This window comes from Rutidosis leptorrhynchoides, chromosome 6 (assembly GCF_046630445.1).
Source record: "Rutidosis leptorrhynchoides isolate AG116_Rl617_1_P2 chromosome 6, CSIRO_AGI_Rlap_v1, whole genome shotgun sequence".
Classification (NCBI taxonomy): Eukaryota; Viridiplantae; Streptophyta; class Magnoliopsida; order Asterales; family Asteraceae; genus Rutidosis; species Rutidosis leptorrhynchoides.
In genome coordinates this window covers 421,789,459-421,817,140 of record NC_092338.1, presented here as the reverse complement: position 1 = coordinate 421,817,140, position 27,682 = coordinate 421,789,459, and the positions used below count along the sequence as shown (strand labels likewise).

The following is a 27,682-nucleotide window of genomic DNA, read 5'->3' as shown; positions in this document are numbered from 1 at the left end:
TCAGGTACTTCAATATTGTTTCCGCTGTATATCTACTGCTTTGATGATGATTTCTTGCTATGCTTGGAGTCTTCATTACATATCATATCAATTAAAGACATATTTATCTTCCGCTGCAAAACTCAACAAAACGTCTCATGTAGAGTCGTTCTCGTTTATACAACTGTGATTTGATATAATTAGTCACAAATACCCCAGGCCCTATTTGGGGGTGTGACAATATAAAATATATATTTATATATGTTTCATATATTCATTTTGTACATAAAAAGATATTTAAATCTTTGTTATGTGATATAGATATATTTATATAAATATAATTCATTTATTAAAGTATTGTTTTAAGATAATATTTTAAGTGATAACAATAATAATAATGATAGTACTAATATTTAATAATAATAATAATATTAAGAATGATAATATTAACGATAGTTTTTATAATGAATTTCACAATAATGATAATATTAGCAGTTTTTAATGAAATGAATAATTTAATAGTAATGTTAATGAAAATAACAATTTTTAGAATAATACCTAATACTTGATTATTATTATAACAATCTTATTACTAGTGGTAATCTTAATCAATAATACTTTTGTTAATAATAATAATAAAATTTATAACTGTTACTAATACTTGTATTAGTAATGATGATAATTCTAATAATTAATGTTCGTAATACATAATCGTAGTATTACTAATGATAATTATAATTCTAGTACTTAATGATAGTAATAATAATAATAACAATAATATTAATAATAATAATATTAATAATATTAATAATAATAATATTCATAATAATAATAATAATAATAATAATAATAATAATAATAATAATAATACTTGTAATTACAATATTAATAATAATTCCTATATTATTAATAATAACAATCATAATAATAATAATAACAATAATAACAATAATAACAATCATAACAATCATAACAATAACAATAACAATAACAATAATAATAATAATAATAATAATAATAATAATAATAAGAAGAAGATGAGACTACCTTAATAAAATCGGCCTAAAAAAATATAGTCCTTCCAGGGGCTCGAACCCCTGACCTCTCGAAACTCGCTAACACCCTGCACCATTACTCTGTGACTGTCTTTCTGTTTTAGCGCCATCAGTTATTTATATAACCCGTATTATTTATTAGTTATAACATCCTCCTCCTTCTCCAAGAACTCCAACGACCGGTGAGTACAATTTATAATAACACTGATGAATCAAGGATTGGATTAAGCTTGCAGTTGATTTGTAAAAGACTTGTAATGATAAAAAAAAATAAAAAAAAAATTACAAAGGCCTGCTGCTGCCGTCGGTTAATATAAAAAAAATTTATGATTTCACAAATTAGATTGTTTTGTACCAAGTTGATAACATGAAATAAGTTTTAAATTATTCATAGAAACTATTAGAAACATTTATTTAACTCATATCATCACAGAAATCTCGAATTCGATCGATGAACATTTGTCGACTTTTTTTGTATAAAACTTTGACTTAGAAATTGGACTTCGATAAAAGGATTTGGCAGTTGAAATTTTACAGATATTTCAAGTAACCAATTCCTAATAACCCTGCATTTATGAATTTTGAAATTTTCGAGTGTTTTGATATTTCAAGTTGTGGACAGAGGAGCGAGCTGTTTATAGTTTTTTTTTTATATAAAATAGATAGAAACAGATACCATCGAATTTATTGAATTCAAGGATGAAGAATTTAGGATGACGATGTAAAGTTACTGAATATGCCCACCCGTGATTATTGTTTTGGATTTATATCAAAATAGTCACCATGTACAAGACAGGAATGAAGGGAAATAAATAAATAAAAAAATACCACTGATTGTTATAAAGTCAGATATAGAGATATTGATTGATACACTTACAGATGGAACAAAATTAAAAAGCAGTTTTTGGATGGCCCATCCTAACAACTCTAGCAAATTACCTAATTTATCATTTATTTATAATGTATTTATATTATAATTATATATATATATATAACTGTATCTAATTCAAAATTCTATTAAGGCTATAGATATATTAAGACTATAAATAATACTAGTAATAACATTACTAATAACAGTATTATTATTGATAAGGGCTTTAGTAATAATAACTGATAAATAATAATATGATAATATTATTACTAATAATGAAAATTTTAATTACTAATAATGACAATAACATTATAAATGATAATAATAACCTTGTTAGTTAATATTATTAATAATGACAATAATATGAATAATAATAATATAACTTATACATGTCAAGTTTTTATATATATATATATATATATATATATATATATCTTTCATATTAGAATTAATAATATTAATAATACAAATATTAATACTAGTATTAACCTTAGTAATAATAATGAAAGAAATATTGATATATCATTTAGATTCTAACTTTTAATTTCAAATAATATTAACTTTAAATTTCTTTACTTATGTAATATTCATTCTATAAAATAACATATTTGAATATTTGAATATTTATATATATTTTACATATATAATATAACATACATATCTTATTAATTGTGTACGAACTTCATATATATATTTATATATTAATTTTAATAATATCATTATTATTTTGTATATTTCTCTACATATTTAATTCGGATGATTAAATGGGTTTATATTAATTCAACTTAATATATACACTTATATTTATATTTATATATATATTTATTTACTTACACACTTGTTCGTGAATCGTCGGGCATAGTCAAAAGGTAATTGATTACATGAATATAGTTTCAAAACTTTCGAGACTCAATATTACAGATTTTTTTGTTTATCGTGTCGGGGACATTCAAAGATTAAATTTAAATTTGGTCGGAAATTCTCGGGTCATTACAGCTGCATAATTACATTTCATTATTATACAAAGAATATCAACTGTTGTACGATTCCTAATCACCTCCAACATTGTAACAATTTATATATTTATATATATCTATAAAGTAACATAACTAAGAGGATAAAAAATTATTCATTACTTACAACAGTTTGAATCAACCCAAAAACTTATAGGTTTTAACCCGCTGCCCCACTCTCAGCCCACTCATTTTGTCACCTCTATCTAAAAAATAAATTATAAAATAAAACTATTATTTTTAAACATGTAGCAATCAGGTTTCAATTCATAGATCCTAAACACTTTAAGCAACTAAAATTTTGGTAATGAGTTGTGTTTTTTAGTGGCCTACACCGGGTTTGGGTTGTTGTTACCAGAATAGTTTTTCAAGTCTTTCAGTAAAAATGATCTATATAGGATATTTGCATCGAAATGGGTGTGCCAAGTGACGTACCTTGACCCGTTTGAGATAAACACAGTCTTAAGTGACCGACTCCAAAGTTAAATGAGATGAAATTCGTTTTTTCATCTAGCAATATCACTAAGACAAGGTTTCAAAGTTAATACATGAATATAAAGTAAAATCAAATCTTTAACTGAAATCAAGCCCATATTTAGATATAATAACAGGAAGCAACACACCCATATATTTTAGATATAATAACACAAAGTAATAAATAAGATGATACCTCCTCATCCATTAGAATGAGCAGCATGATCTTGATGCTGGATTGACTTTTCATGTACATCTCTCTTGTGATGCCACAAACATAGCACCTTCACTTTAAAGTATGATTCACAATGAAATATTATTGCTCATAATGAACAAAGCAGATATAATTCATGATGAACATTACATGAAGTACCCCCTTCAGTCATCATCTTCGTCCTACAAAACACATAACACAACAATATGTCTATCTAAACATACCATTACAAGTAATTTCAAGTATCAATCAATATATAACAATAAACACACATGTGATCTCCCATAGCATGAAGTAGCAACCCACGCAAGTGATATCCCTTAGCAGACTTATACGAATTGCAAAAACCAGTATTAAAGGTTTATATCTCTACAAATATAAGGTGCGCTGAATCTTTACCTCTCATCAAATTTCAAAACCTCTTTAATGCACTCCAAAGCCTTTGTTGAATTTGTCAAGTCATGATAAAACTATAAAAAAAAAAATTAAAGATTCACACTTCAGTACATCTTTTAGTTATTTACAGCAACGCTTACAAAATAACACACACTAAAATGGGAAACTATGTTTCATCTTGTACAACTTTTACAATATACCAATAATTACCCATTTATGCCGAAACCCATTTTGACATATCTCTGACCCGCCAAATGCAACATCTTCACATTAAGGATGTATTTTTTATAGATTGATTTATTTTTCTAGCCCTTTAAACACGCTGAAAAAAACTCAAATAAATATTTTTGCAATTCTGACCCCATTACCCTTCTATCTCTTCGTTCTTCGAGCGGCACCATCAGATCATATACATATACAAGTACATGATATTCAAGTCAAATGCAGAAAAGTGTATGCCTTCACCTGTATAAAAATCATGGAACTGATAGTCTATACATCTCAGCTATCTTTGAGTTTAAAATATTGTGTGAAATGACCTAAAATACTTAAGGAAGGTTAAATGTTTCATCCAACATGGATTGGAAAGTGATAATATCAAATTATTCTATACCTCTTTTGCTACAAATTCTGTCCAGAGTCCACTTGCACCACCATGGTTGATCTACTGGATATGAAAAATCAATCCATTATGTTTTCAACCTTGCAAAATCAGGAACACTTTCAATCAAACCTCAAACAAAATCAAACACATCTATGATCTATAATGTTTATGCCAATCTCAGTGTAACTCACCCAAAATAATATTTTACAGTAGGTATTCGAAAGAAAGACGAACTCAAAGTGTCCTTTAAAGAACTCAAATTGTCCCTTAAAGAAGGAATAACTCAAAGTATGCACAGGTAAAATTACAAAGAACATGAAAGAAAAAAGTTAGTTAATATGACCCTAAAATAAATATAGTTGGAATGAGTAATTGTACATTATGAATGATAACTATAGCAAACCTTTCAACAGTGGACTTTCAAAACCAAATAGCAAAAACTGAAAATGTAATCAAGTAACCTCCTTTTGTTCATATGATCCTTTGTTCATATTTTTTTACTCCCTTCAACAAAAGCTCATGAACCTGAAAAATCATTAGTATCAACTATAGAAAACCAATTGAATAAAAAAAAATAATAAAACTTACAGAGTTAGATGGATCGAGGGGGAAGGTAGGAATAGCACGTGTACAGTACAAATTTGGTTCCATCGGTATTACGGAACAAAAATCAACTGAGGTTGTTTTATTTATTCCATCGAATAAATAACACCAACCAATCGAAAATAACAGTAAATCGTACTTGCTTCATTTTTTACACATTATCAGTTAAAAACATCAAAGAAAATTCAATATGGTTTCATATCGCAAAGTCCACTTGGAACAATAATTTAATAAAAAGAATAACAATGCAGCTATGTAAGAACTAAGAACGTTTCAAATCGCAAAGTACGTTTTAACCTAACCCGCCTATTTTGCTACTCCGTATGAAAATCTTAAAGTAGATTCGTATACATGGGGGCCATGATCAATGCCCTTTAGAAAAGGATCATCTTATATATAAACCTCATATATATTTTAAATGAACAGGGAAATTAACAACCATGTGTTTCTGCTCATGATGTCTGCCAGAGATTACTGCTGCTGCTGTTATACTTTTTAGTATAACGCTCATGTATCCCTGTTTGTTCAAGATAATCAACATCATAAGCACGTCGCATGGGGTTAAGGTAAATTTGTACATAGAGAAAAAGTAGCAGCAATAAACACAAATTATACCTTTGATGAAGATCAAACGTTAACGAATAGCTGTAACAATGATTTATGAAGTATTTAATCATCAAACATATTAAAGCACCAAGGTTGGAGAATTCGGATCTAGGGGAGATCTCATTTAGACTTTTTTGGGGAGATCTCGACATCTCGGAATAATCTAGGGGAGATCTCGGATGTTGACTTACTTTGACTCTATAGTTTTTTTAATAAAAATATACATAAAAACATAAATATATGTATATTTATATACGTTTTTACGAGATTTCACAAAAATATCCGAGAAGTGAGCGAGAAAATCTTAGAAATTGTGAATTTTACAAGAAAATCTTACAAATTAGCAAGAAAATTCGAGAAATCGCGATTTTGACTAAGTTTGACCTCGTTGACCGAGAAATCTCGGGAGATGAACATCTCGTCTCGGTTGCCTTCTAAAAATGAGATCTCGAAGGAGATCTCGGGAGATTTACAACACTGTAAAGCACAAATAGATTAATCGATACTTCTAAAAATTAAATCAAACAACAATTGACAATATCACTAACAAAATTTCACCCTTTGTTAAATTTAACTTAAGCCAACTGACATCGTCACTAAAATTCTCCTACATCAAGAAAAGCAACACATGCAAACTAATGTTATCCTATGATGGAAGTCAGCAATTGTTGTAGGCATACAAAAAAAAATCGAGTTGGTTCATTACCAGAATGCTAGAAGCATGAGTTAAGTAATCACACATTCCATCTTCCCAAAGTTCATCCGGATGATTTTGTAACTGAAGCTGGACCCAGCTGTTCAAAATCAAAGCACAAATGTGCAGGCTTATTATTATCGAAAATGTGCACAAATGAAATATGGCAGCAACTGAAACTATATAAATCATAGACCTTGCAAATTGATTATTAAGAGCACTCACTTGTTTTGTTGATGACTCGACACGATGAATATCTAACGATGGAATCCCAATTTATTCCTGTTCGGTTTTTTGAAAAATGATTTGCGAAATCAGTGACAACATATCCTCAATTAACTAATATAGGTTTAACTACTATTAACTTCTAGACACTAATTAAGTACAATAATAGTTTACTAAACCTCAAGGAAACAACTCAAATATATCAAATTAAATTAACAATCTCGGTAGAACACTGATTAATCGATTTACGTCCATCACCACAAGCAGATTTGTGAACTGAACTCCAAAATCCACTCAAAACCCCTAAAATTAAACAAACCAAAAAACATATAACAAAGAAAAAATATCTAAAAACAGAAATTTAAAACATATGAATATATATTACCATCATCAAATTCTTCAAATTCATCATCTTTTGATGCTTCTTGAACAATTGAAGGACTAAATATTGATTCAGAAGATGGGTCTTTCTTTTTGGCTAAACGCAGTAGCTGAAAAAAAACCCCTAAACTTTCAGCTTCACGCGTCGATCGAACAACAGCGACTAAGAACCCTAATTCATAGTGACAGTAATAACATCAGTAAAAAAAATTAGAGCAAAAAAATCCAACAGAACATTACCTCTCTAATTCGTGAGCAATGAGGTCACCAAAAAACGACAAAAATTACTTGTGAAGACAGATCCGTAACCGGCGAAGATACATTACCATCAACAACTCCGATAATCAACATATAAAAAAATCATAATTATATATAACCAGGAAAAACCCAAATTAAGCAAAGAAGGATACCAATGGCGATGATACATCGCTCAAAATCGAACCCATCGTAGTTATCTGTAATATCTCACTCCAAAACCGGTGCGTGAAACCTAATTTGGGAAAAGAGGAAGAGGGAGTGGACGGCTCAAGAATAGTAAATAAATTCAATTGAAGAAAAAGAAGCAAACAAACCCTAAATGAAAAGGAAGGAATGTTACATGTAGAGAAAGAATAGATCCAGAGAGAAAGAAGTGAGTACAGATCATATCTGAAATATGAGGCTTGCGTGTTTTTGCTGGTTAATGGAGAAAGGAGGTGAGGTTGAAGGTAAGGGAGAAGGCATGGTTGAACAGGAGAAGTGTTCAGGAGATGTCGAGGTAGGGATGGCAATGGCCAGGGATATCCACCCGATCCACCCGCTTCATGGTGGATATGGATGGACTTAAATGGATATGGATACGGATATGGATGAACTTAAATGGATATGGATATGGATGGGATATATCCATTTACACCCGAAATACATATACAAATACATAAATATAGTTATATGCATACATATTACTATTGCAAATTCATATATCGATAAATTTACATTTTGCTTTCAACTTTATAATAATAAAAAAACTATTATATATTATAATAAAATACACATATCTAATAAAATAAACATCAAATTACATATTTGATTTTTCATAATCTATTTTAATAGTAAATTCAATAAATTGTAATCTATTTTCGATTAAAGTTACACTTTCTTGTAACAAGATAATAATTATGTCATGCTATATTTATTTTTGCTATACTACGTTTTTGTTTTTATCGCATATTAGGAAATAATATAACATTATTAGAATATCCAATGGACATCCATTAACCCGCTTAATTCATTGGATATGGATATGGATATGGATGGATGACCTGAAATTAAATGGATATGGATATGGATATGGATGAACAAAAACTAAATGGATATGGATATGGATACGGCATCACCCGATCCATATCCGATCCATTGTCATCCCTATGTCGAGGGTGAGAATTGACCGGTTTTCCTTTTTTTTTAAATGCCAAACTATGTGAAAAGTGTGGTGTGTCGTGTGTGTAAAATTGTGAATAGTAACTCTTTGTGAGAGGAGGGTGCCAAGTGGACCAATGGGAAGGCACAAAAAGTGGTTGTTATTAGTATGTGTATAATTATGAAATAAAAACTTTTGGATTGTGTAGCCGAGTATGCCAGTCGACCGTCTTCGTTTTACATCTTTTCACGACCCATTCAAATGTTTTAACCTTTATCTCGTTCAAAGCCGTTGGTGCATTCCAAGTTTTATCTTTAAACACTTTTTGGTTTCGATTTTTCTATATGAGATAGCTCGTCGACCAGATTACCGCTTGCCAAAGGTTTTTGCCTACAAACGATGTAGCTTGACCCGAGTCTATAAAGAGCCCCTCAACGTTGACGTATAGAATACCACCGCGACCCCACCAATCGAACACCTTGCACCACACGTCGAAAGCGTGTTTACACAAAATTATGGAATGGTTAACCGTCTCGATATCATCGTCGCACAATGGGCACCTAACCGTATGTAGATCAACCCCCCTCTTGTCAAGTTCTACTAATACCGGTAACCTCTTTTTCCATGCTCTCCATACAAAAACTTCAAATTTTTTTTGTACCAATTTATTACTCAAGGTCTCGGTTAATGAATTACTTGTAAGTAGTAACCTCGAGTTGATCAAACTTGTAAGTTCCTTCGTAGTGAAGATTTTGCTACCACCCGCATTCCATTTCCATTTGTCTCTTGCTTGTGGATTAAGTGTCCTACTTGCGAGTAGTCATTCAACCATTGTAGCTCATCGATCGCCCGTCCACTTGGTTCCCTTGTCCATGCCCACTTACCTTCACACTTTGTACCATCCCATGAAAGTCTTTCTTCGATCTAAACGTCTGAGTTTGGTTCAAGTCGAGAAAGTCTTTTGAACTTGAGCTTGAGTTTGTCATTACCAATCCAATTCTCGTTCCAAAAAGAGGTAGATGCTCCGTCACCTATTTCCTTCACAAAAAAGTTTCTAAAAGTATGTAACGACCCAACTCGTTATCCATCCAAAAACGTGCCCATAAAAAAAAATTCTGGGACAGTTCATATGGACGGTGTCCAGTAATCTGGACGGCGTCCAGTTGTGAAGACCAGGACGGCGTCCAGTTGTACTAAAAAGTTCTGATAAGTTTTTCAAACACACGCGAGCGAAAAACCCGCTTCCCGACACTTTTAAACCAAAACACATTCACAATATGTTATAATAATTAAAACTAAGAGTTTTCCATAATAAAACCGAGTTTTACAACCCCGAGCCCACATCGACCCAAATTACTACCAAGTGGCCATTGCGACCCATTTAGTTAAATTCAAAACATAGATCGAGCATGTGATTGGGGATACGCTACCCAATCCTAATTAAATCCAAAAGCAAGTCTTCTAAAGCAACTACGCAGGTCCACTAGTTCCCACGCTTACCCGAGCCACCGCTTCATGCAAATCTATAAAAATGTAAACAACGAGAGGGTAAGCTAACACTTAGTGAGTGAGAATATACTACATACATATATATGCATAAAATGGACACGCCACACAAATAATCAAATACCGCATACCGGAGCATCCAAGCATAAAGGCAAGCTAGTCTAAGCATACCGTACGATCACTAAGCAACAAGCTAAGATACAACGACAAATATAAGTTCACCCACGACGATGTGAACAACGCCAATAAGCTACACCCGGAGGGCTAGCCACATCACAACAAAACAATAATATATATATATATATATATATATATATATATATATATATATATATATATATATATATATATATATATATATATATATATATATATATATATAACAATACATAAACGCCCAAGGTTAACCCCTTAACCCAATACCGAGAACCGAATACCACAATGAAGATTAGCAGAACTACACGAGCCTTAGTAAATCCGCATACACACGAGACTACCATCTTCAATAACACAACATCGAGGTTGGCCGAACTACACGAGCCTTAGTGAATCCGAACTACACGAGATCACTACCTTAATAAGATGACCGAACTACACGCGTCATCGTGAATCCGAACTACACGAGACTCACTTCCGATAAGATGACCGAACTACACGCGTCATCGTGAATCCGCATCCACACGTGATCCGCTTCTCCAACTCAAACCCACGGTCACGGGATTATAAAATCCACCACATCGGGGTTATCCACATCACAACAATATCAACCCTTCGCCATTGGGGTTATATACTCCACATCACAAACACGTGGGATAACGTACACACAAAACGTGTACCTCGCCAAAGGTGGTCAACCAAAATGCACAACCGTGCCAATTGGACCTAAACGCAAGTCCGTCAAAATCCACCTATATGTGAAGTGACCTCTATAACCGAGAACCACTTCACCCGACCCGCACCCATCCTACACATACATATGCACATAGGATATTAACACTCACCTTGTCGCCTTGAAGAATGCTACCGAATAATCCGCAACTCACCGATGGAATGTACCTATTCCATTATCACAAATACAACAGCACAATTAGGGTGGATTTACAAACCAACCCAATTGACACTTAGTGCAATTCCGACCCAATTGCACTTCCAAGCACAAACCGCCTTCAAACTAACCAACATTCACTAACACGAGTGAAAATGGTCCTAGCACACCGATTAAACCCGAACACAAGTGTTAAACACGTGTTTTACCCATTTTGACACCAAGACCCTAATTTTGACCCATTTCAAAATTAGTTAATCAAACACACCCAAAAGTGTTCCAACACTTCCATAATCACTAAACCTAGTGATTAAACTCAAGATCAAAGCCTAATCAAGGCCAAATCATCAACCAACCCAAAACCCGCCAAGTGACATGAATAACCAGTCACCATAAACCCATTTCATCACCTAAAAGGGTTTCACAACAAATCTAGCTCAAACCCTAACTTGAATATCAAATCTAACAAATGAAATTCGGAGTTTGAGCTTACCAATACTACCACAACATAGTTAGGAGCGAGATGAACAACTTTAGAACCCGAGCTTTGGTGAGAATCCGACTCCTTCTTCTCCAAATCAAGCTCTCTCTCTCTCTAAACCCTTCCTCTCTCTCTAGATGCAAGTGTGTGAGTGAAAAGAGGTGAAATGAGGATAAGATAGCCCATGGGTCAGTTTTGTGGTTTCCAAACCGACCCTCAAGTGAAAATACCGAAATACCCCTCTTAATATCTTAAAGTAAAACAGCTGGCCCGACAGACCAACTAGACGGCGTCCCAAATATTGGACGGCGTCCAGATCTTCTTTGCTGGACGGCGTCCCGAATCCTGGACGGCGCCCCAATCAACTGAAATGGAAACAGGGTCTTACAACTCTCCCCCACTTAGACATGATTGCGTCCTCGCGATCTGCGCCACTTAACCGAACGAACCACACTCAACGGTCCTCAAACATAAGTCCCAATCCAACTTCCCTAGGCAACTCTTCCCAATGAATCACCTTTAACAACTAAAATCGTCACACGCGATTTATCAAATCACAATTCGAGCACTAAAACCTTCCTCATTCCCTCACATCGGGAAAACTCATCCAATCTCTAACCAAGATATCAACTCTTTAGCGTACCCTTACCAAGTACAATGCTAAATTAACCACATACCAACATAAGGTCAACCGTCTAAATCGACGAAGACCGAACAAAAGCGAACCCTTACGGATAACACTTACCAATTAACATCTCTTGTAGTGCGCAACACGACCAATACGCAACTACCGTAACATCATAATCCAACGACTAAAATCGATTGCGCCCAACGACCATGGCAACGCAAATCCCAAGGTGTACAAAATCGACTATCGTCACACCCGTAACATCATGTGAGCGAAACACGGCTATCGCATCACTAATCATACAACACGGTCCTCACGACCCCACCATTGGCGTATAAAACAACCAATAGATCAAACAACATGGTCCTTACGACCCCACCATCGGTGTATAAAATAACCGATAGATCAAACAACATGGTCCTTATGACCCCACTATCGGTGTATAAAACAACCGATAGATCAAACAACATGGTCCTTATGACCCTACCATCGGTGTATAAAACAACCGATAGATCAAACAACATGAAGGCTGGCGGAAAACTACACGCGCCTTAGTGAATCCGCAACCACACGCGACTCACTACCTCTACCGCACAACATTCGGGATTGGCCGAACTACACGCGCCTTAGTGAATCCGAACTACACGAGAGTCACTATCCCAAAAGAATGACCGCAACCACACGCGTCACTTGTGAATCCGAACTACACGAGACTCACTCCTCAATACAATGACCGAAACCACACGAGTCATTTGTGAATCCGAACTACACGCGACTCACTTACACAATACAATGATCGAAACCACACGAGTCATTTGTGAATCCGAACTACACGCGACTCACTTCCACAATAAGATGACCGAAACTACACGCCTCATCGTGAATCCGCAAACACACGCGATCCACTTCCAAATCTCAACACCGGATGAAGTCAGCGGACCCCGTCAACGGTCATGCTTCACCGATATAACACTACACCCATGATGAAGTCAGCGGACCCCGAAGGTCATGCTTCACCAATATGGCACTACTCCCATGATGAAGTCAGCGGACCCTGAACGGTCATGCTTCACCAATCACATACGCACTTTTGGCCTCGAACAACGAGTAGTGCAACATCGCGCTCTGCTACACTATAGTGAACCCTAACGGATACCACTAACCATCCACACAAACGAGCAAGAACCACCTATATCAAACATAGGTACAAGGCAATAATCCTCTAGAAGAGAATTCGACACATACATCCCTTAACCGAGGGATTTCACCTTGCTCGCCAAATACGTCCATTATCTCTCAATGAGATTTACCACATTACCACCTCGATGATAATTTACAAATTCAAATCATAAGTACAATTTAGCGTAATTTGTACTCCACCACAAATCGACCAAAACTAGGTCCCGACACAAAATCCGGATCTACCAAAAGCATCGTCCTAAATCTCACACCAAAACCTCCTCGTGCGGGAGTGTAACTCCCCCACTTGGAATTACGTTCCATAACCACAACTTGTACACCCGTACAATGCTACCAAAAGTAGACTTTACCAATAATTGGGTTCACACGACCCATCACCATATCTTGCTCCAACCTTGAGTATACTAAGGATATTAACCTATCCTTAAACACTTCGAACGAAAAGTGTACCAAAAATTACACAAACTATACTCTCGCAATCATCCAATTGCTTTTGTTTGTCAACTTTCACCCAGTCACTCAAGTACCTAAGGGTTTCACTCGGTACCCTAAGCACAATGTAACCGCAACATAATGAGTCGAACATCACGCTAGTAGGTATAAAAGAGGCACCTAATGTCGCGTCACGTAGACTCCTTTACCAATATTCATCGAGATCAACACTCGATTTCTCGGGTTTCATCCCACCCGTCGAACCTCATGGTCCATCAACTTCAACACAAAAGCGAACACGCGCTTAACAACCGAACACCAAAACCCATTTCCATGGCTTGGTAGAAATATTTCCCAAATACCAAGGAATGCTTGGTTGCACCAAGTCTTACGCCCTTCGCCCGACAATCAAACGTCACCATAGGGTACTTCCATTAGGAACGTCACCCATATTAATAACATGCACAACACAATGCATCTAATAAACTCAAACTCAACGGCACATAATAAATAATCAAAGGATATATTTATTAAAACGAAACGTACCTTAACGTCTCCTTGCCGCACCCGTCCCCGCTAACTCGGGACATTCCGACTTACGATGTCCTTCTTCTTGCCAATGGAAGCACACCATGCCATCACCCTTTGGTACCGAACATTCCCAAGACTTGTGACCCCTCACGCCACAATTGTAACACCTAGACGCACTAGAATTCGATATACTCGTCCGCGTACCACCCATGCTCACACTCGGACCCTTAGTCCTCTTACTTGGAGCACCATACGAAACAACCCTTCTCTCACTTGAAGATTCACCCATCTTCGATCGCGAATACGACTCGAAACCTCTAGACAAGTCGAATAATTCCGCAAATGATTTCGCTTGACCTCGGCTAATTTTACTCTTCAAGTCATCATTCAAGGTTCAATAGAAATCCTCCATCAACAAACGATCATTCCCCAAATACTCCGGGCAAAAACGAGCCTTCGCCATAAAGGTCGTCTTGAGAGTATTCAAATCCATAGGACCCTGTTGCAAATTTCGCAACTCGTTACGCATTTCTGACAAATCGGCTGAAGTCCGGAACTCCTCGAAGAATTCCTTCTTAAACCCGTCCCACGATAACGCCATAAACGGTTCAAAACTGACAAGATCAATCTTACCATCCAACCAATCCTTTGCCCTACCCCGCAACAAACTAGTAGCGAGTCTTGTCCTCTTCTCATGAGGGCATTCAATAGTACGAAAACACCCTTCGACATCCGAGATCCAAGTTGTGCTTATCAAAGGATCCGGTTTTCCGTCGTACATCGGGGGTTTAGTCCTCATGAAGCTCTTAAGACAATGCTCCATTTCACCACTACTCCGAGATTCGGAATACTTCCTATCCATTTCTTCTCGAAACGCACTCATTTGCTCTGCAACGGCGGCCGCAACTCTAGCGTTAAACTCCAAATCGTTCATCTCGATCCCGTTTCCCGTCGCCATTCTAAGGAATGCAAAGTGATTAGATCACGAACGTATAAAGCACACACACAATACCGACCCCATCTTGCTAAACACTCGTCGTACATCACTTGCTAGACACGATTTGCACCCGTAATAAGGTTTGCAAATCCTTATTACGTACACACGCCGTATCAACTCGTTAGTACAACAACCGCCTCGCTCGATGATATAAACAAACACAAACAAAATTCTACGCAATATAAACACACGCGAGAATTATTATCACAACACAATAGTATATTAATAATATCCGCATTACTAATATAACGTTAGTCCACCTACAAAGAAGGCACTAACTATAACCCATTCCGACCCGTAATCCTACAAGTCCCGCAACAAATTAAGCACACACAAAAGTCTAAGTCTAGGCACCTATCTCAAGTCACGTAAATCCCTTAAACCATGCTCTGATACCACTTGTAACGTCCCAACCCGTTATCCATCAAAAAACGTGCCAAAAAAAAAATCTGGGACAGTTCATCTGGACGGTGTCCAGTAATCTGGACGGCGTCCAGTTGTGAAGACCAGGACGGCGTCCAGCCATCTGGGATGACGTCCAGTTGTACTAAAAAGTTCTGATCAGTTTTTCAAACACACGCGAGCGGAAAACCCGCTTCCCGACACTTTTAAACCAAAACACATTCACAATATATTATAATAATTAAAACTAAGAGTTTTCCATAATAAAACCGAGTTTTACAACCCCGAGCCCACATCGACTCAAATTACTACCAAGTGACCATTGCTACCCATTTAGTTAAATTCAAAACATAGACCGAGCATGGGATTGGGGATACGCTACCCAATCCTAATTAAATCCAAAAGCAAGTCTTTTAAAGCAACTACGCAAGTCCGCTAGTTCCCACGCTTACCCGAGCCACCGCTTCATGCAAATCTATAAAAATGTAAACAACGAGAGGGTAAGCTAACGCTTAGTGAGTGAGAATATGCTACATACATATATATGCATAAAATGGACACGCCACACAAATAATCAAATACCGCATACCGGAGCATCCAAGCATAAAGGCAAGCTAGTCTAAGCATACCGTACGATCACTAAGCAACAAACTAAGATACAACGACAAATATAAGTTCACCCACGACGATGTGAACAACGCCAATAAGCTACACCCGGAGGGCTAGCCACATCACAACAAAACAATAATATATATATAACAATACATAAACGTCCAAGGTTAACCCCTTAACCCAATACCGAGAACCGAATACCACAATGAAGATTGGCCGAACTACACGAGCCTTAGTAAATCCGCATACACACGAGACTACCATATTCAATAACACAACATCGAGGTTGGCCGAACTACACGAGCCTTAGTGAATCCGAACTACACGAGATCACTACCTCAATAAGATGACCGAACTACACGCGTCATCGTGAATCCGAACTACACGAGACTCACTTCCGATCAGATAACCGAACTACACGCGTCATCGTGAATCCGCATCCACACGTGATCCACTTCTCCAACTCAAACCCACGGTCACGGGATTATAAAATCCACCACATCGGGGTTATCCACATCACAACAATATCAACCCTTCGCCATTGGGGTTATATACTACACATCACAAACACGTGTGATAACGTACACACAAAACGTGTACCTCGCCAAAGGTGGTCAACCAAAACGCACAACCGTGCTAATTGGACCTAAACGCAAGTCCGTCAAAATACACCTATATGTGAAGTGAGCTCTATAACCGAGAACCACTTCACCCGACCCGCACCCATCCTACACATACATATGCACATAGGATATTAACACTCACTTTGTCGCCTTGAAGAATGCTACCGGATAATCCGCAACTCACCGATGGAATGTACCTATTTCATTATCACAAATACAACAACACAATTAGGGTGGATTTACAAACCAACCCAATTGGCACTTAGTGCAATTCCGACCCAATTGCACTTCCAAGCACAAACCGCGCCCAAACTAACCAACATTCACTAACACGAGTGAAAATGGTCCTAGCACACCGATTAAACCCGAACACAAGTGTTAAACACGTGTCTTACCCATTTTGACACCAAAACCCTAATTTTGACCCATTTCAAAATTAGTTAATCAAACACACCCAAAAGTGTTCCAACACTTCCATAATCACTAAACCTAGTGACTAAACTCATGATCAAAGCCTAATCAAGGCCAAATCGTCAACCAACCCAAAACCCGCCAAGTGACATGAATAACTAGTCACCATAAACCCATTTCATCACCTAAAAGGGTTTCACAACAAATCTAACCCTAACTTGAATATCAAATCTAACAAATGAAATTCGGAGTTTGAGCTTACCAATACTACCACAACGTAGCTAGGAGCGAGATGAACAACTTTAGAACCCGAACTTTGGTGAGAATCCGACTCCTTCTTCTCCAAATCAAGCTCTCTCTCTCTCTCTCTCTCTAAACCCTTCCTCTCTCTCTAGATGCAAGTGTGTGAGTGAAAAGAGGTGAAATGAGGATAAGATAGCCCATGGGTCAGTTTTGTGGCTTCCAAACCGACCCTCAAGTGAAAATACCGAAATACCCATCTAAATATCTTAAAGTAAAACAGCTGGCCCGACAGGCCAACTGGACGGCGTCCCAAATATTGGACGGCGTCCAGCTCTTCTTTGCTGGACGGCGTCCCGAATCCTGGACGGCGTCCCGATCAACTGAAATGGAAACAGGGTCTTACAAAGTAATACCAGTTTCTTCAATGTTAACCCCCGTATTAATAATGCCTTTCCAAATGGATTTAAATGAATTCATTTGAAATGAGTCATCACAAGAAAGCCCACCCAAAGTCCCATAAATACTAGAAATAACTTTTACCCACAAAGAAGTGGTTTCATCTTAAACACTCACCACCATTTTCCAAGCAAAGCCATGTTTTCTTTGTTTTTAAAGAACCCAAGTTTAGACACCACCCCTCCCCCCCCCCCCCCCCCCCCTCCCCCCAATAAGGTATAATTGTTTCATCCCATTTAACCCAAGAAATTTTTGATTTATTACCCGTCCCGCCCCAAAAAAGAGAACGCCTTACACACTCTATTTTTTGAGCACACATAGCGGAGCACGGAAGAGGGAGAAGTAGTACAACGGAAGACTATTCAACACCGAATTGACAAGAGTCAAACTCCCCCAAATGAAATCGGTCTAGTATTCCAATCCGAAAGCCTTTTTTCAAACTTTTGTATGACCGGTTTCCAACTCTCTTCTTTTTTCATGTTACCACCGACCGGAAGCCCAAGATAAGTAAAAGGAGTAGTACCAACTTTGCAACTAAAAAATCGGGCCATATTCTCAACTTCAACCTTTTCGACCCCAATACCAATAAGATTACACGGTTAAACGTATTTTCTTGAATATTGGACATTAATTCTATGGATATTTGGTCTTGTGTTTGTAATTGGTGGGGGTTAGGAAACTTCACAAACCTAAACTTCAATGAGATTTTACGGGGAAATGTCTCAAGTGCAAAAATGTCAAACTTTGGTAAATTGGTGTGGCAAGCGATTGAGTGAATTTGTGCGTACTATATTTGGAAGATTCGAAACGATAAGATATTTCGAGGAAAGTCATGGACAGTGGCGGAACTTGAAAATTATGATTAAGAGGGCCAAAATAATGAACATTCAATAATTTTAAGTGTAGTATTTTACAAATAAGCATCGCCATGATCAGGGGCGGATTTATGTGGGGACCAGGGGCGCTCGCCCGCAGTGGATTTTCAATATTCAGTGTAAAAATTTTGGATTTTTCGACTTTGCCTCTGGTGAATTTTTTTTTTTGCCCCAAAACCTTCAAATATTGCTCACAAACCTTCAAATTTTCCCCCAAAACCTCATAATTTACCTAAAAACTTCCATTTTTCCCAAAACTTCCGTATTTTGCCCTAAAAATTGCTACGGTTTTGATTTTTTTTGCCTCCGGTGAAAAAAATCCTGCATCCGCCACTGACCATCATAAAGATTAAAAGAATGCGAGGTTTGAAAATTATAATAGTAAATTACTGAGTAAAAAGCAAACAAAGCAATGAAGCAGGTGGTCACAAAATTATGATAAATTAAAGAAAGACATAAGAAACATAAGTATATAATGAAGCATGTGATCTCAAAATTATGATAAATACTCCGTAAAAGACATAAAACATAGGTGATACATGTAACCTGTGTATTCTCTGTGGGCTATGCAACAAAAAGCTAAAAAGAAGGTATAGTCAAGAAGAAAGTATTCATGTTATTTTGATATCTTGGGAGTATGAATATGAAGGACAAAGCTTGGATGTTGACATAACATTAACTTTGGAGAAGAGAAAGAGACGGCCATTTAGTTTTCTTAAAAGTGATTATAATTTTGGAGGGCCAATAAAGTCTATATGTTTGTTATTCCATAAATGGTATTAAAATTATAGTTCTAGGACTTCTAGCTCAAAAATCAAGGATGGCCATGGCCCTCCTACAACATAACATAGTTCCGCCATTGGTCATGGAGTGTCCCGGACTCCCGGCCGTGTTGAATGAAATCTAAGTAAAGTCTTTTGAGTGGATTGGGCATAGGTCGAGGAAAAAGAAATTCGATTGGCTAACTTGGCTAAATAATCCGGGTGTATACTTAGTCTCATAGTATCGTCGTGTAATTACAAGTTTTGTGTTGCATCCTTTGCAACACAAAACTTTGTATTCTATGCGTTATTCGTGTAATTTGTGTTTCATTCGTGTACTATGTAATGGTTTGTGTTTAATATAAAAGTTTGCTTTAAAAAAAAAAATAAAGCAAAAAAGATGGAGATAATAACGATCTAGTGATTTTGATTGGCTATTTGGCTGGATATATTTCTACACAAATAAAAATATTATACTGGTAATAACTAATTACTACATTAAATACGGTTTAGACTATTGTGAGATTAATGACTATAGTTATCTCAAACAAAACAAAAATTAAAAATTAAAAGCATGGACCCCGATATATCGCACTTTTAAAAACTACGTAATAATTTGCAATATACTTTGCACTTCGTGTTATATTTATTTGATGATATATTAAAAATTAAAAATTAAATTTGAAATCAAAAGCAAAAGAATAAATTTTCCGATATATCGCTGTATAAAATTTATCTACTATGTTTTTTTTTTTTTTTTGAACGGCGATTTTTTTGACATCAGTAGATCATTTCTTTCAACGACCCTCATCATTTGCACGTAACACACACGTTCGGGCGGAAACCCGAACCCGATCGACGGTACCCGGGAACACATCCATTCGGGCAGTGGTTCCGGGTAGGGGTCCGTGAACGAATCGGTAAAACCTCCCTATAGGGTCAATATATACCACCATTATTGGTGTTCAATTGATTTAAAGAAATTTATGTCAATCTCTAAGGATCGAACCCATGACCTCTCCCTATCTCATGACACAAAGTACATGGGGACGCAAGTTTTATCTACTATGTTATGTAAGAAGTTTTTTTCTTTTCTTTTTTTTTTAAAAAAAAAGGCAACATATATTATTATTCAAAGATGAAACATTAGTACATGTTTGGATGTTAAATCATTCAATTAGTCAACCAGTGAACAAAGAGGTCATGAGTTTGATCTTTAGAGATGACATAATTTTTTTTTAAACTAATTGAACACCAATAATGGTGGTATATATTGACCATATAAGGAGATTTTACCGGATTCGTTCACGGGCCTCTACCCGGAACACTGTCCTAATGGATGTGTTCCCGGATACCGTCGATCAGGTTCTGGTTTTCGCTCGAACGTGTGTGTTACGTGCAAATGATGAGGGTCGTTGAAATATATGATCCACTGATGCCAAAAAATCGTCGTTAAAAAAAGTAGTAAACAAACGAAACAGAAAATTAGATTACAAAATTTGGATGCTAAGGTAGTATCCAATTAAATATCTTCATTAAGTGATGAATACTGGCGGATTGTGAAGTTAATTATGCCGGCCAATGGTCACCTCTTTGCATCTCCTCGCTATCCATTCGAAACTTTTAATTTGTATTTCGTTCAAAGCCACCGGTGGATTACAACACTTGTTCTTGAAAATCTTTTGATTCCGGTTTTTCCAAATGAGGTACCCGCAAGTCCATTCTACCGCTTGCCAAATTTTCACACCCAACTTTGACAAGTCTATGTTCGCGACACCACTAAAGATTTCACCGACACTTAGATTTGTAACACCACCTTCCTAAACCCCGCCAATTGTAAACTTTGGTCCATATCTCGTAAGCACATTTGCATAGAATAAGAGAATGTTCTACCGTTTCTAAAGCATCATCATATAATGGGCAAGAGGCGGAGTGTAGTTCAATGTCTCGTTTATCTAATTCCATTAACACACAAAAATTGAATTTTATTGATTTAAATGTAAGAAGTATTAAAAAAAAAAAAATAGGAAAATTGAATTTGATAACTCAACTTATAAGACTTAGGAACAACTAGAAAATAACAAGAACAAAACTATAAATTGTGAATAACAAAAGGCAATATGTATTATGTATTAAAGAACGAAATTACCTTTTCAAGAAATAATTACACGGTTGGTCCTTAAATTTTAGAAATCAACCGCATAATTTTGTCTTTTTTTATATCTTACTAGTTTAATTCAATAAGCATAATAATGTATGATATTAGGATGCAAAAATCATCTTAAAAGCTAAATTGAAGAATGCAACAATAATAATTCCCACAAAAATTTGAGATTTGAGGAATGTTGATACATATTTTTAGCTAGTGCCTACAAGTATCAGTACAAGTCTATAACTAAGTGTGATGAGATGGTTTGTCGAGTTCTATTTACCCTTGAGATATAATCCCTGCATACCCGGATCACGACCAGAATGTCGTGTGGTAGCTTAATCAATCTCGTGGAACCAAATTGAGAGCTGGTTCGTCTAACGCTTTGCGGCTAAGTCTTTAAGTTCTAGGGTGAGAAATAACTGTGTGAGAGATAAAATGTGTTATCTGTCACAAGTTTCAGTTGTCTGAATAGTGATGGCTCGGGTAACTTATTTATAGGTATGAGTGCTCCATAATGTTAGAAAACACGTGTCACGCTGCCATTGATTGATTTATGCGAGATATGCGTAACCAACATCGTGTTTTATGCTGATATGGCATTTGTGTTGCTCACGTGTTATTTTTAGGGCTTATATATAAAAAGTAGCTTTCAGGGCTTATGCATATCGTGCTTTATTTGAAATGCTTTTGTGAACAGAATACGTTGAATGGTTATATATTAAAATTTGTTTATAAATACTATTTTTTATGATTTTTGAGCGATTTTTCGATTTATATTGATCTTTTCATGCGTGGAAATTATAGGGACGTCCCATTAAGGAAGTTAGAGTAAACAATCATTCCTCTAATGTAAAATAAAAGAGAAGTCATTTCAACCCCTAAAGGTTGAAAAATGACATCCATCGCTCTACCCGATGACAAAAGGACCACTTATAAAATAACAGCCGGCTAAAATTGAAAAATGAGAAAATTGGTTATCTCAAACACCCCTTTCACGCTTCTATATATTAGGGAACAATAAATCACAAATAAATTATCATTAGTTAAGTGTTTACATATCTCATATACTAACAGAAACTTACCATATCTAAAAAAAAGTGTAAAGAACTTGAAACTGAATAAAAATTTATATGGGTATGCAATTTAACAACCCGTAAATATAATAATACACATTTTTTTTCTCTTGGTGTTTAGAGAGGAATGGATGGCAAGTGAGATCTATTACTCTTTGCGATTCTAGAACAAAACATGAACATTAACATTACCGAAGATAGCAAGAAGAGTCTGAAATATGTTCGAATCTCTTGCAAACCGAGGTCCAAAAATTCCTTTTTTTCACCATATCTGTTTTTTCTTTCAATTAAGTATCCGTTTAAATAGTCATCTATGGAAACCAAATGATCCACGCTAAAAGGTGTCGAGTCTTGCATATCAGTCATTTGGTGCGCTCCCATATTGAACATTGTAAAAAATGTTGCAGACCATTCGTTAAGAATTCTCTGAAATCAAAAGGGAAATTTAGTATCTTCATATATGAGGGTTTTCACTTCTTCCGGGGCAAAATATAACCAGTTCTAACGACATCCAGAGTTGTCGTTAACGTGCATAAAAATGTTTAAGGTTGTCGTTAATGTGCATAAAATGATTGTGCATAGAGGTTACACATTGACTTTTTAGTGGCGGTTATTGTATTTTACAATATTTTATGCACGTTAAAGACAACCCCAAGGAGTGTCGTTAGCAAAATCCATAAAGTAAATATGTAACCACCATGTACAATCCTTTTATGCACGCTAACGGCAGCCCTAACAAAATTCAAAAAATAATAGTTAAATTAGTAAGTAAGAACTATAGTTGAACCTACATTGAAGGTGGGATGGTCCACAGGATTAAACATTTTGAAGCAATCTCTTGAGGATGCTTTTTCATCTCCATAAATCTGGAAAATTCATGCTTGTTAAGAAATTGAGTTGATAAATAATCAAAGCGCCTACTAAATATTAGTGAGTACAAACCTCGAAGGTGAAAGACATGGGAACTTTTGCTACATCAAACATGTAATCCGTTGTGGTACCATGTGCCAAATACCTGTTTTCGACACGTGAAAAAGGATAATTACTACTTAGTATATGAACACAAATTCCGCTACTTAGAAATTTATTGAAGGTACATAAACAATACTGACCCAACAGACCCGCCTCCTGATCCGACCACACAACGGTCTCCACAATGAAGGTGGTTTAATGTTTCAAGCATCAACTTCATTTTCTGTGATTGCATGCCACTTGGAGTTGTATTCTTGTGATCATAAGGCATAAACAAGGCCTGCATAAAAAGTGAACACCAATCGATCATCAATAATGGATCAGATTCGATAGTATTGAAAGATTATAAAACATATTGGGGTCTGGGAGTCGCATGGTACCGTCTGGACTATGCCACTAAAAGTGGAAAATTCTACCCATTTTGTTACTTTACAGAAAGAAAAACACAGTAGCATTACAGCAAATGGGTCAAACCCGTTCCCAAGTACATTTCAATGCAACAACTTTTTAATTAAAATCAATAAACAGCAATTGAATTTTATAGCAATATCAATCATTTTTCATCGAATGGGTCAAACCCGTTCCCATAAACATTTTGCCCCCTTTAATACTAATTCGGGATCCTACTTTTTAGCCATCTATCATGAATTAAGAGGTCTATTTGAAGTCGAAAAAAGAAGGGAACACTCACCTCCATTCCAGAATGCACGTTGACCCAAATGTGCGGGTCAAATGACATAGAAAGCTTCCGCATTAGTTGAGCCTCAGGCTCACTAAACGGAGCAGTTCCGGGATTCTCTTCATATGGATCATAATCCTGAATATTATACAAACAAAAATAAGCTTTTAATAGAAAATTGCTATAATCTTGTCACCTTTAATTTCCAGTATTTTAAATTTATACTAACCTTCTCTTTTTTCCCCCAATCTACACTCCAATTTCGGTTGAGATCAACTCCTCTGCCTGCAAAGAATAGGAAGAAATAAATTCAAGAAACTGAGAAATATGATCATTGATCAATATTAAATAGACAAATGATATAAACAGGAGTAAATAGATTTAAAAGCAGGACCATTTCTTCTTTCACAAAGGTCTCCTGCTTCAACCTTTTTGCGTCCATTCAGGTTTTCCATTGGTACAATCTGAGACATCACAAATCGTTAATTTCATGCAATTAGTTCAAGAAATCAACAGCATCCAATTTTTTCAACATCAAAAGTCTGACCTTTATAACAATCTTTTCAAGGGTCTTGTTCAACAACAGTGGGTCCACTTTAGGTAAAAATTGCTCCTCACTTAGAATGGATAGAATCCGTAATGCAAGCTCGGTGGTTATAAGCTCCCGTGCATGCTGCCCAAAACTCTGGAAGACAAGTAATCATCTGTCAAAAAGATCACCGATCACAATATGAGACAATACATGTCAAAAACAATGAAAAAGCTTTCATTTTTCTTAACATCTTTTACTTTTTTTTTTTGTTATCAAGAAATAGGAAATGCCATGGTGGCAATGATTCAATCTTGGCTTCGATCTGATGCAATTACAAGATTAAAGGGAAAAGACTTACAAGAAGTATACGGAACTTTGATTTATCTTCAATAGACGTTCTATTCCGGCAATATGTAACTACATTTAGTTCAGCATGGTAACCTTTATTTGTACTTTGAAAAGTCTCCATCTGTTTAAAAATTAGCAAATTAAATGTGCAAATATGACATGTTTGAAATAAGCAGGACACAAAGGAAGTAAAAAAAAAAAAAAAAGAAGCAAAAGAGCCAAAGAGTACTCACATGGAGTCTATCGCTGTGTCGGTTAACCAATGCTCCTATCTCTTCCATTAAAGCATCACTACGTAAAAATAGGACCGGGTTGGTACTTTTTTAGCTCAAGAATATCATTGTTATGGCTTTACTCAGAGTTGGTTATTGGTTATTCAAAAACAATAATCCTAAACTCAAATTTCTAGAATTCGTTTGGAAAGATTATATATTTTGACCGACGCGTATACCCGACTTGGGGTTCTAGATCAACCAAGATCCAACCAGAACATATGACTATTTCATGAACATGTATACTATAACATAACTAATCAATGAAAAAGTCAGAACATACGCTTAATAAAACGCTAATTGGACATAATGCCCATACTAATTTAGCAGATATAATAATTATTAATGTACTATATACTTACATATGGCACACAACGCTTGCCATATAGAGTACAAAATTTTCATATAAAAATGGAAAATTCGAAACCAACATTTTTCAAATGTCCAGTATATGTAATCAAATCAATCATCAAATAAAAAAACTCCTAAAATAACAATCAGTTTGATTAACATAAAAATGGTAACTTAAATACAAAATCAAATAAAGATCAGCACTAAAAATGAACTATATTATATCAATCTAAATCAAATCAAGCCCATTAGAACAAATAAAATACCCAACTCAAATCTACAAACTTTATTCAATAAAGATAAAGATTGAGTTTACCTAGTTCGGTACAGATCGCGATTGATAGGCGTTACAGGAGGGCGTTGTGATAAATCATTGTCAACACTACTGCTACATCGAATGCTAACAAATAATAAAGATAATAAAAAAGAAGAAAAAAGAATGAATTGAAGGTCAATAAACGCCATTTTGTATGAGGAAAAACAACATCAGTCAAATATTGTTATTCCGATCTCAATTTTGAATCAATGATTTGGGGACAATTGTAGGATTTGTGTTGGGGGGGTTTTGTAAGCGATTAAATCAAGAAAGGAGTTGGCAAAGATGATGGAGATGGCAATTGGCGATCTTGATTAGAGAGAGAGAGAATAAAACAGAAACATATGGAGTGTGATCTGGTCGGGTTTTTTAGGTGTTGTTTAAATCGATTATTTTATGAAAGTGATTAACTATGAAAATGCTTGTGTTTATTTTAGTTTGAAAAAGATGAATTACCCTAATTATTAAATAAATTTTTAAATGTGACGCAACAAAAATAATAATATGATATTTATACAGTTTTATAACAATGTATGTTAATTTATCAATATTGAACTACAAAGTATGTTAATTTAAGAGTTATTTAACTAACAATGTAGCATTACTACATTAATATGCCTGTGGCTATGGAGACGGTTTAACAACAAAGCGTTGGCATAGTGATGATGACTCAACTTTTCATATGAGATGTCAGTGGTTCGACTCTCACTCGCTGCGAAATTTCTCTTGTTGTTACTCGCTCATTTCATATATTTCTTAGGCCTCGGAGGTTGCGGACGTCTCGCTTAAACCTCACCCAAGAGAATTTTACCACACGCGATGATCGTATGAATTCGTCGTGAGAGTTTCCTCCTGAGGGGCGGTAAGACTGTAATAGTTCGACCAAGAAAATGATCGGGTGAGTGGTTTCTGACATCGCGTTCGGGGGCCCATCAGTGACTCATAACCGTTGTTCAAAAAACTATGGGGGACCGTTATGGCTTCCGTCTTAGGCACCGGCTCATGATGGGTTTCACCATAAAGCAAATCGCTATATAGATATATAATAGTAAATGGTTGTTCGTCTAGAATAGTTGTGTTAGTATAAAATCACACATGCAAGTCAGTGAGTCACTGGGAGGTGTATTTGATGTAATTTATTTGTGTTTTCCGTTGTATCAAAAGCCCAAAGAAAATCTGCCACGAGTAAGGGTGTAAATGAGCATAGAAAATCGTTACTTACTCAACTCGTTATAAGCTTGATTCGAATCAACCCTAAACGTGCTCGAGC

General features: G+C 35.7%; 1 protein-coding gene across 1 annotated transcript; it reads right to left on the bottom strand.

Moving 5' to 3' along the window:
• Nucleotides 1-22,871: 22,871 nt before the first annotated feature.
• LOC139853280 (uncharacterized) lies at nt 22,872-26,745 on the bottom strand. Its single transcript, XM_071842652.1, has 11 exons — nt 26,413-26,745; nt 25,707-25,764; nt 25,484-25,594; nt 25,141-25,278; nt 24,988-25,057; nt 24,823-24,878; nt 24,606-24,731; nt 24,055-24,194; nt 23,885-23,957; nt 23,734-23,808; nt 22,872-23,368 (listed from the first exon to the last, which is right to left on the bottom strand). The coding sequence occupies exons 1-11, from the start codon at nt 26,559-26,561 to the stop codon at nt 23,060-23,062; spliced, it is 1,305 nt and encodes a 434-aa protein (XP_071698753.1). The 5' UTR covers nt 26,562-26,745; the 3' UTR covers nt 22,872-23,059.
• Between the last annotated feature and the right edge of the window lie 937 nt (nt 26,746-27,682).

Bases quoted from the DNA above. Each gene is read 5' to 3' on its own strand.
- LOC139853280 (XM_071842652.1), bottom strand. From the start codon at position 26,561: ATGGCGTTTATTGACCTTCAATTCATTCTTTTTTCTTCTTTTTTATTA. The intron at 25,595-25,706 runs GTGAGTACTCTT...ATTTTTAAACAG, and splicing joins GACACAGCGATAGACTCCAT to ATGGAGACTTTTCAAAGTAC. The intron at 23,809-23,884 runs GTTTGTACTCAC...TGAATTTTCCAG, and splicing joins CCATGTCTTTCACCTTCGAG to ATTTATGGAGATGAAAAAGC.